This window comes from Micropterus salmoides, unplaced genomic scaffold (assembly GCF_014851395.1).
Source record: "Micropterus salmoides isolate LMB-PRFRI ecotype aquatic unplaced genomic scaffold, ASM1485139v1 Ms_hic_scaffold_8, whole genome shotgun sequence".
NCBI lineage: Eukaryota > Metazoa > Chordata > Actinopteri > Centrarchiformes > Centrarchidae > Micropterus > Micropterus salmoides.
The window spans coordinates 4,013,800-4,025,391 of record NW_024044570.1 but is presented as its reverse complement, the minus strand read 5'-3'; the positions used below and the strand labels follow the sequence as shown (position 1 = coordinate 4,025,391).

The window sequence follows — 11,592 nt, the reverse complement described above, 5'->3', positions numbered from 1 at the left end:
AATAAGGAAAAGAAACAAGATTGAAGAAATATAAACACAAGAAATTCAAAGGAATCTGATTCTCACTAAACAAAAGTATTATGAAAATGGAAGTAAATATACAAAATTACTGGCTTACAAACTTCAAAAACAAGCAGATTATGTGATCTAGTTAAAAGGTCCCAAAACTACCTAGAAGCCTACCACCATATAAAGGAAATTAAAGATAATTTGGTGTCATTAGAAACACCATCAGCTGTTTTTCAGCTTTGATATCAATTAAAAACAAAATAACTAAATCAGACACAATAAAACTTTATTTCATTTGTTTTTTTATTTAAAAGGAAAAAAGAGAGAAAAGCTGTCTAATTTATAAACTGCTCTTCGGTAATTTGTGCCAGTATGAAGGCAGGTAATGCAGTTATTAGAATAAATTAGACGACATTAGATAAAATCAATCAGAACAGTAAAATTGGTGTACTGTTTTAATTAGCGACACGACACATCAAAGAAAAATATTTACAGAAAAAAAACACATTAATCAGAATCTGAAAACAAGAATTTATACACTTTACATCAGCAACAAATACATTTATTACATTAAATGTAGAAAATCAAATGGTTGTTCTGCTCAGTGTGATTGACAGGAGAGATGATCAGAGGGCCAGAGTTTTTACCACCATCGTTATTACAAGGACTAAAGAATGGGTAGAGTTTCTCAGTGAAGCAGCAGCCAGTAAAGGAGCAGATAAGAGCTGCAGCATCAACGTCATAAAAGGAGACCAGACCCTCCTCATAATCCACAAACACCCCCACCTTCTCAGGCTGAGACTTCAGAGAGAGACTGACTGGAGGGTCTGCACACGCTTTGTACTCATTTTTATTCCTCAACCATATCATCCAGAAACCATCCTGAGAAGTCGTTGTGATTATTCCCTTCCTGTTGATCGACTCTCTGGCCACTCCTAAATCCCAGTCAGTCTTCCCTTTAACCTGAACCTCGTAGTAAAATCTTCCTGAAGAGAAACTCTGCTTTGCTAAGACACAGGGACAAGTATCAAATCTCTCTGGATTGTCTGAGAGATTCTTCTTTATATCACCACACTTTACTTGTTTCTCATCATCAGACAGGATGAGCCAGGGATTTGCTGTATCAGGATCGAGTGTCACATCCACTGCATACTGCTGGACCCTCTTCAGCTCGGCCTCAAGCAGCTTCTTCATCTGTTTACTGAGCGTCTCCTCCAGCTGCTTCACAGCTCTCCTCACAGTCCCCTCATATGAAGGTGGACGGACGCTGACTTCTGTCCAGTCCTTGGTGGGTGGAGCAGCGTTCAGGGACGGGAATCTTTGGAGGAGGTGGAGGAGGTCTTCAGAGCGTGAGAGCTGCTCCACCTCAGAGCTTCTCTTCTTCAGCTCAGAGATTTCCTGTTCCAGCTCTTTGATGAAGCCTTCAGCCTGTTTCTCTGTCTCTCTCTGCTTCTCTTTGATCGTGTCGATGAGCTCGGCCTGGCTTCTCTCAACAGACTCCTTCAGAGCGCTGAAGACCTGAACACCACCTGCTATCTCTCTGTCTGCATCTTCCTTACTGAGCTCCACTGAGCGTTTGATCTCCTGAATCTTCAGTCGTCTCTTCTGGATCATCTGCTGAGTTTCAGCCTCTGTCTTCCCCAGCTCGGCCTTCTTTCCTTCATATTCTTCTTTCAGAGGAACAACATCATGTGTCTTGTGGTCTAAAACAGTGCAGAGCATGCAGACACACATCTGGTCGGTCTTACAGAACAGCTCCAGCAGTTTATCGTGCTTCGTACACATCCTGCCTTCCAGGTTCTCCACAGGGTCGATCAGCTGATGTCTTTTCAGGCGTGAAGCTGTCAGATGAGGCTCCAGGTGAGTCTCACAGTAGGAGGCCAGACACACCAGGCAGGACTTCAGGGCCTTCAGTTTGGTTCCAGTGCAGACGTCACAGGGAACTTCTCCTGGTTTGGCAGCTTGTTGCTCTGAGCTGCTGCTGCTGGCTTTCTGTTGAGCTGACTGTCTGAACTGAGCAGCCATCTCAGAGATGAAAGTGTTGACCTGCAGCTCAGGTTTTGAGTAGAAAATCTGTTTACAGTTGGGACACTGACACGGGACATTAATATTCCAGTGTTGAGTGATGCAGGTTTTACAGAAGTTGTGTCCACATGGTATGGTGACTGGAACAGTGAACACATCCAGACAGATGGAGCACAGAAACTGATCTTCAGTCAGCAGACAGCTGGCAGCAGACATATCCACACTCTGAGGACAACAAGTGAGAAAAAACATGTAACCAGGTTGAGAACTATGGGGGAGCTTAGCTCCCCTAAAGAGGAAATCAGCTCCTCTAAAAGCATGATTTGTGATATTTTGGAGGGTCCCTAAAATATTGACAGCATGCTTTATTGGCATTAATTTCTATATCTCTCTATCATCACGGATCCATGCTAAATTCAGGAGCATCAGACTTCATTCAGCCAGAGAGAAGCATCACCGACCGTCAGCAGCGGGCCTGTCCGCTCCACTCCGGCTCCGGTACTACAGGTTGTGGCGCTAGTACGGCCGACGCGCTGTCAACGGTTCGTGATAGTGAGCTCCCCCGAAAGCCGTGATATAGTTCGCACACTGCATGTAACTACATATATTTTTATTATTATTTGTTCAAACATCAAACAAAGATTAGTGGAATATTGGGAGAGCCATCCTGAGTTCCATTATATTGAACTGAATCTGGGAAAAATTTAGTAAGAAAATAAAGAAACAGAATTTTGAGGTGTGGCTGTCAATGTATTTGTGTCAGCGTCTGAGTTACTGAGAGAGGTCATTACTGAGTCAGGTCCTGGACTATGCTGCGAGTGAATTGGGAGCTAAGGTATGCAGTTCAGCAGCAGTATTTCTACGAGATCAACAAGTTCAGAAAATAAGTGAAAACATGGACATCTTCATTCCAAAACATTTACTTTAGCTGTCTGGGGGAAATCACGCTTCTCTAAATATTAATCAAAATAAATGATATCAAAATGTTCAGCCTAAATCTAAGTATTAATATATTAGCAAGCATTAAACTACACATGTTTATGAGAAATGAAAAGGAAAATTAAGACAAATCAAAGTCACAAAACATACTGAAGTTACTACAACAGGTGAAGAGAGAGAGAGAGAGAGAGAGAGAGAGAGAGCAGCAGGTGGATGTGTTGTTTGTGTGGATGTTAATATTGTTGTAAATGCTGCCAATCTCTCACTTACTACAGGTTCACACCTAAAAGTCCTGAATCAAACCAAAGCCAGGATCAGGGGCGAAATGGCCATCGAGAGTTTTCCCGGTGTGCCGCTGGATAACTGGGCCAATAAACCACATAGTATTAAACTGCAGTTGAAACTGTGCCATAATGTGTGGTTACTGGTCCAGACAGGGGTGGGGCGGGGCTGTTTTTATATGATTGGCTAGTCAATCACACACTCCACAACAGAACAGAACAGTTGGCAACCTGTTATGGCAACTTATATCTTATAACATTATTGTATGATTCTTAATGTTTAATAGATGCATCAAGATCATTATGACTTCACCGCGGTCACCGTGAATTCAGTTGTTTTCCACTTCTGCATTTCTATTTTGCAAGACATCAGCAACTGAACCACCTGTTTTTTCCCTGACCTTGTGTTGTGAGCGAAGGAGGGATTGGGAACGCTTAGGCACCCTTTAGGCGCTTTTTCGATCAAAAGTACCCGGGACTTTTAAGTCCCCAGATCTTTTTTAAGGAACTAAAAGGTTCCTTCAGTCCACTGTTGTGTGTGTTTCCATCCCAAAGGTTTGGAAGGTTATGAAAACATTTGCAGCGACAAGAGCTGCAGATCAGCTGCAGGACTCATGTCTGCGTTGCCTGAGCGTCGGAGGAACGTGATTTTAACGAGCTTTATTACCTGCTGTAATCAGCTGTTCAGCTGGTTTTGAAGAGGAGACCGACTTCAGCTCTGTGTTCAGCAACTTCCTGACTGATGAAAACTTAAAAACAACAACTCTGGACCCAGCAGTAACTCCATCAGCTGTTCGCTGTAAACACACCCGGGCAGGCTGCTATTTACATTTAATGCCGACGATTGATCTCAGGCCTCTAGCCTCTACTCGCCCAATCTGAAATTCACTGCAAGGCAAGCCCCGCTCCTCCAAAGTACCCGGTACTTTCGGAAAGTACTACCCCCCGAGCAGGGTCTTTTTAGGGGGTAAAATGAAGACCCCAGAACTACATTTAGACCCTGGTCCCTCTGGTGGGAACGCAGTGAGTTACTCCAAAGGTTCCTAGTTCCGGGGTAAAGTTCCTTTTGTCGAAACGCAGCTTTTGTCTTACAGCTCACCTGCTCCCATCTTCGCTTGGCTGCATTTCAAGCAGCAATTTGCTGAATGTAGCTCTTCAATGTCACTTTTCATGAACCGACCAATCACAGCCTAGATCGGGCAGGACATTGAAAAATATTGACAGATAGGTGTCATTTACACTGAGGACACATGTCAGAATCAGATTAGGTATGTTTGACTTCATGTGGCGCTGCGCAGCGCTGGCTTAAAGTAATGCATAATGGACTTAACATAAGGCATGCTGGTTAACGTCACCATGTTACATGACATTTAAACCCCGCGGGAGCAAGGCGGCTGCAGGTTCCAAGTCCTGCAGCCCCAGTTGCTTTTCTCCGGCTGCACAAAGTTGGAACCACACTATTGCCTGGTCCAGGCAATGCCGTCCCACAATTCCTTGTGGGAAGGCATTAAAAGCGAAGCACGTTCTCTCTTGACCACATTTAGCAAAATCCTTGCAACACAGACGCATATTATGATACTTGAAGTAGACGCTTAATCTGATACTGTTTCAACAATATTTTATGTTTCGGATTGTTGAAATAAGCTATAAAGTGATTTCTACAGAAATAAAATAGAGAAATCACCGTCCATGACGGATAAAGGCTATTGTATATATGTTGGTCACCATGTAAGTTACCACTGGCTATTAAGCCTTTTCTCTCTTATGCCATAACTTGCTAATATGCATATGTCTTGAACTGAGACCCATGCAAGCTGTGTTACTAGTCTTGTAACATGATCAAAGTGAGGACAATGTTGCAGCATTTAGGTTCACATTATCTATTTCCAGCCAGGGCTGGACTGGTAATCTGGCATAGCGGGCCCGGTAATGTAGCCTAAATTATTATATAGCTGTTTTTTGAAAACGGGCCAACGATCGGCCCATAGAGCACGGACAGCGGCCCATTGGATAATTTTCTATACACTGAAAATTCTAGACACTGAGTCGGCCTAATCACATCTCTTACTATCCCCCACCCCCTCTGCTCTCTGTTTCTTGTGTTGAGGCCCCCCCCAAAAAAACAGCTGCCGCCAAATGCGCGAAAACAACCGATATGTTTGCTTCCGGGGCTGCAGTAGCTTCAACATCAGCTGCAGTACGCTGCATAGAGCAGGCACAGGCACCTGAAGGAGTAAAGCAGAGCTGTGGCCCCTGCCAGTGAGTGACAAAGTGACAGGGCCGAGGGAGAGAAAGCAGGAGGAGAGTGGAGGTGAAGCGGTAAGCATGGAGTGGCTCAACCTGTAGGGGGGGGCAGAGAGGAAGGGTCATTTACACTGGGGACGCTGGGGACATTTAGCCGCCACTTTTTGAAAGCATTAGTTAAAAATGTTCTGAAAAATAGCTTTCAGCATGAAACGTTAATTAACAAATAAAAATGCTGCAAAACAATGTAAATATAGAAGGAAACTGTGTTGTCCAAAAAACGTAACTTAAGTAACAATAAGCTCCTGATTACTGCATTATATTCTATTATATTTTTATATTCTGAATTGTCACCAGCCACCTGAATTTTGTTCTTGCCTGGTGCAGAAAGTGTCTCCAGAATGCAGGAAATTAAGTGTCTAAATCTCCAAATCAACTGTTTCATCAATACATTTTTTTTGTAAATAGTCGGCCTATTGAAATATATTATTGTCTTGTTGTCATGGCCCCAATCTTATTCAATGTTACGTCTCATTTGCTAAGTGTTTTGTCACAACCCTAATCAGAGCCCTTAAATTTTGCAAAAAAAGGAGAAATAAGAATGGTTTTTGCAGCAAAGCATTATTTCGAGTTACATTGAGAGGTTTTACTGTGAAAATTTCTGAATGACATTAAAAAGAGGTTATGAAAACAAAGTAATGGATATTATATTGCATTTCTGTCAATAGATCCTAAGAAATATTACATACTGGACCTTTAACTAATTCAGTGTTGGCCTTGTTATCAAACTGAAACCATGTGTTAATCTTTAGTTGTTTCAGTGCTATTAAGTAGCTAATTACCTGTAACAATGGTGGCCAAATAGAAACGTGCTGCTGAAACAAAAAGGCCTCAAAATATGGCACTACTTTCTCAGGGAACAACCAGTAGACAAAACACATTCATTTCTTGTTTGTTTTACTAAAGTGGACTGTGGCAAAACACCCCTAACCCCCATGTTCCACAAAACAAGCAACATGCAGCATTGCATCAATCTGTCCACACGCAATGTGCTAATGTCGCAAGATATCTATAGTGGTGAAAAGCAATGATAAAAAAACAGAACCACAGTGACTGTGCAAACCTCATTTTGAAAACACATTGCAGCAGCCAACGCATATGCAACCCAACAAAGGAACATGAACGTAAACTCAAACCAGTTACTTATCACATATTACATTCAGGCTTTCAGAAAACGATGCAGTGACAAAGTACAGAGCAGATTTCTCCCTTTTACTCAACTTAGGTCTCATATTCCCTCAAATACAGATAATGCAAAGTATAAGAATGCAACATCAGACTTAATGGTTCTATCACTAAAACTCTCTCAGCTTCCACAATCTGCTGTTACCCCTTCTGTGTCATTACAAAACTCTTCCAAAACAAAGTAGCAAGGCTGGCCCCAGTCACCAACCATCACTCTCTCTTCAAATGAAGAGACACCTGCACTATCTTTACAAAGACTGTCTTACACTTTTAAGACTTGATGCTTTCAACTTTAAAATAAAAATAATTGCTGTTAAAGCATTTAAATACCTAATTTTATATTCTTATTTTGTGCATTGGCTGTATTGTTTAAAGTAATTATGTAGTAAAGTAATGAGCTTCCACATAGCAAGTATTGATATATTTATTTGTTGTTTGTAATTATTGCAATTGCTAAGTATTTAAATGTCTAATGTTTTACTGTTATACTTTGCACTAGCTGTATTTGGGGGAATATGAGACCTAACTTATGTGTGTTGCTTGTTTGGACATGCATGATACTGTATATTAAGAGAACACAATCGTGCTTGGAGACTGCTGATTTGTATTCATCAGATGTGAGAAAATGTCATTAAAGGTTGCTGTGGATATTCTGTGATGTGGCAGGGGGAATCTGCAAAAGGTATTTCTTCTGAGGTGAGGTGGCTTAATGTCCACATAGAGCTTGGTGTCCATCTGACTGATGAAACTCTGGAAAAGACTGAATAATGTGCTCAAACTTTCTCGTTCTGTTTAGGGGAGTTTGGCAACAGTCCCCCTTTTGTATTCTTTTTTTAAGTTGTACTTTTACTTGAGTAAAGATTTTCAGTACTCTACCACCACTGGCCGGCGGCCCCAGTCCTAGTGCTGACATGAGTGAACATGAGACAGAGAGCAGAGAAGAGGGCAATAGCAGAACAGAGTCTACGCCAGCACAGTGCAAAGCCGCAGTGACATGGTAAGATTGATGATGATGATAAATGGCTTATTTATTTATTTTATTCAAGGGCTCAGCTGAGGTGATTACTTGAGGAGAGCTAGATAGGTGTTGACAACCACTGATCAAGTTCCACTTAATGAACACAAACTAAGACAAATTGTTGGGGGTACTGTAATCAGATAATGTGTTCATTAATAACAGCCTAATTGCTCCATTTTTATGCCTAATAATACTTTTTCAGTTATATAGATGCCTATATTTAATTCGCACTAATCTGATGTCTTAAATATTGCAGTGATAACATCCCAAACCCTGTTGTTAATATCATAATTTTAATCTGTAAAATCATAAAATAATTAACAATAATGATTAACAAAATAAACAAATATGACATCATATCTTTTATCTGGTAAAACAGATGTAAAACAGTCAGATTCTGGTTTGAACTAAACTTTGACCAAATACTGAGTCAGAGCATTTTGGCTTTGTAGGGCCGTGTACTCACCAGGGTTTGGCAGAGATTCTGCTGTTTTGTTGAGAAAAACCTGATGGATTCAGTTGAAAGTTTCTTTAGAGAGAAACAGAGAGACTTGTCTCGACTGCAGCTCTGCTGTCACTCAGACACACTTTCACTTTCATTTGAGGAAATGTGACGTTGCAGCTCTCCTCTTTCACTGTTGCTCCTCCCTTCGTTTTCTGTCGTTAGATTTAGGAACTTTAAAAGTATTAAAGTGTCAAATGTGCCGCTGAGGACACGACGACCTCAGGTGACCTTTACACGTCTGTCAGCTCTTTTAGTTGTGTGGAGGGAAAAAGAGAAAGTTATACCTCCACTGGTAATTATTTTCTCTAAAAGATCAAATTAAACTTCTTTTTCTTGTCAGATTATTTAGTGGAGCATATTGTCGTCACGGTCGACAGTCTCAGATCCAACTTTCAGTAAACCAACAAAAATGTGCTCTGTTGCACCTGTAACCACACCCACCTGTGATGTCACAGGGTCCTGGAGTACACCTGTACATCACTGCAGCAAGGTGAGAAGTTAAACCACTGAAGGTCAAAAACAAGACATTCAGGTTAACTTACTCTAAACTTCTTCTTCTTTGTTGGACATGTGTTGTACTTTCCAGCTGTGTTGTAGAGATCCAGGAAACGTGACTCCAGTAAAAAGCATCCAACAAATTGTGATGAGCGAGCCTCCTACAGCTTCATTAACAAACTTACATTTTACATGAATCATTTCAAACGATCGTCCCAGATTCTTACTGAAAGCAAACACAGAAATCAGCCTCCTGGATTAGCGACTGTAGCTCACTGCACAGAGATCTACTTCCAGAGTTTTCTGTCTGAGTCATGTTTCTCAAATCTCTACAACTATGGAAGTGTACAGGCGACTAAATTAAAATTATCAGGCAAACTTAAATGAAAATGTAATCCCACAATAACATTATCATTTTCCACACGTGTTATTTAGGTAAAACTGAAAATGAAAATAGAAATCATTTTCATTTTCACATACTTGTGTGAGCATTATGGGACCATATTAAAATGAAAATGGAAACAGTATTTCACCATGTGCACATGGTCTTTTTAGGTAAAAATTAAAACTAAAATGCCATTTTCTCACTATGTGACAATGAAAATGAGAACAGCAATGAGTGAAACAGCGCCCCCAATCTATTACATTTACACGTCCATGTGCTCATTAAAAATGGTCCTAGAGGGAAGTGGAAATACAGCTCCAGGACAAGATCATCTATGCTATGCTATGTTTAGACAATTACCAAAAGAAGTCTTGGAAATTATAAAGCAGTTTAATAAGGTATGGAGCGTGATAGTTGGAAAAGTGCTGTAATACTTCCTTTTGGTAAACCTGGTAAAGATACAGCTAATGCAGTCCTATAGCCTTAACATCGCACGTGTGTAAATGGATGGAAAAGATAATTGTAGATTGCAGAGGTGTGGACTCAAGTCACATGACTTGGACTGGAGTCAGACTCAAGTCACAAAAATTATGACTTTAGACTTGACTTGACAAAATCAAAGAAAACTTGCGACTTGACTTTGACTTTAATAATAATAATAATAATAATAATAATAATCTTTATTTGTAGAGCACTTTTCAAAAACAAGTTACAAAGTGCTTTAACAAGTGTAAAGACAATAATACCCAAAAGACAATAATACAAAAACAATACAAGATAAAAGCAAGAAAACATTGAAAAGACTAAAATACATATAAAGATAAAGATAAATATAGAATAAGTAAAATAGAATAAAATAAAAGGGATAAAATAAAGTTAAATAAGATCGGGAAAGGCTCTCCCATAAAAGTATGTTTAAAGAAGGGACTTAAAAGAGTTCACTGACTCAGCCGACCTGATTTCCTCGGGCAGGCTGTTCCAGAGCCTCGGGGCCCTGACAGCAAACGCTCTGTCCCCTTTAGTTTTCAGTCGAGACTCTGGAACAGACAACAGACCTCTGCCCGAGGATCTCATCGTACGTGCTGGTGTGTATGGGACTAAAAGGTCAGAAATATAACAAGGCGAGAGGCCATGAAGAGCTTTAAAAGTGATTAATAGAAGTCAATTCTAAAACATACTGGGAGCCAGTGTAATGAAGCTAAAATAGGAGTAATGTGGTCATATTTCTTTGTTCTGGTTAAAAGCCTGGCAGCTGAGTTCTGGACAGTCTGGAGTCGATCAATAGATTTTTGGGTTAAACAGGTGAAAAGGCTGTTGCAATAATCCAGGCGTGATGAGATGAAGGCGTGTAAAATGGTCTCGATGTCCTTAAAAGTTAACATAGATCGAATTTTTGCTATATTTCTAAGTTGATAAAAACATGATTGAACAAGCTTTGTGGTGTGCTGCTCAAAATTTAAATTACTATCAAACCAAACACCAAGGTTCTTTGCCACAGGCTTAATGTGATTTACTAGGGAACCAGCAGATGGCAGTATTTTTTCAAATACTGCCATCTGCTGGGACCCGATGACCAGGATTTCTGTTTTGTCTGAGATGGAAATTGGAATTTCTTTGACATCCATTGTTTAACTTAGGCAGTTAAACAACAAAGGCAGTTGTTAAGTGAACTCAGCATTCCAGGGTCTGTGGATCTGACGGGCAAGTATATTTGTGTGTCATCAGCATAAATATGAAAAGAAATGCCATGTTTATGGATAATATGTCCAAGAGGAAGCAGATACAAGGAAAACAAAATGGGTCCTAAGACCAACCCCTGAGGCAAACCATATTTAACTGGACAGAACGAAGAGACATTTGTTTACAGACACGCAAAACTTCCTATTTGACAGGTAGGATGAAAACCATTCTAGGGCAGTACCAGAGATCCCCACCCAGTGCCTCAGTCTGTCTAACATGATGTTGTGATCAATGGTGTCAAAAGCAGCGCTAAGGTCCAGGAGTACAAGGACTGAGCACATGCCTTCATCAGCAGACATTAAAAGGTCATTGGTGACTTTAAGCAGGGCCGTCTCAGTTCTGTGGTACTTCCTGAAACCAGACTGAAACATTTCAAATATTTTGTTATTTTTCAGTACACTGAGAAGCTGTTTGGACACAATTCTTTCCAGAATTTTTGCAATGAAAGGCAGTTTTGAAATTGGTCTAAAATTTTGTGGGAGGGAGGGATCTAAACCAGGTTTCTTTAAAAGTGGGTTCACGCAAGCCGTTTTAAAATAATCAGGGACACAACCAGTAGATAGGGAGCTGTTAAAAACAGAGATCAAATGGGGCCCAACAGAATCCATTACTTTCAGTAAAAACTTTGTAGGTATTACATCAAGTGGGCTGGAGGACACTCTCATTTGTGTTACAAGCTCAGACAAGTCGATGGGATAAAACTGGT

At 40.5% G+C, this 11,592-nt stretch overlaps 1 protein-coding gene across 1 annotated transcript; it reads right to left on the bottom strand.

Annotated features, from left to right (window-relative positions):
- Positions 1-294: 294 nt before the first annotated feature.
- On the bottom strand, positions 295-8,374 carry LOC119893639 (E3 ubiquitin-protein ligase TRIM21-like). Its single transcript, XM_038705928.1, has 2 exons — positions 8,228-8,374; positions 295-2,259 (listed from the first exon to the last, which is right to left on the bottom strand). The coding sequence occupies exon 2, from the start codon at positions 2,248-2,250 to the stop codon at positions 580-582; it is 1,671 nt and encodes a 556-aa protein (XP_038561856.1). The 5' UTR covers positions 2,251-2,259; positions 8,228-8,374; the 3' UTR covers positions 295-579.
- Positions 8,375-11,592: the final 3,218 nt, after the last annotated feature.

Coding starts and splice junctions, on each gene's coding strand:
- LOC119893639 (XM_038705928.1), bottom strand. CDS start 2,250: ATGTCTGCTGCCAGCTGTCTGCTGACTGAAGATCAGTTTCTGTGCTCC.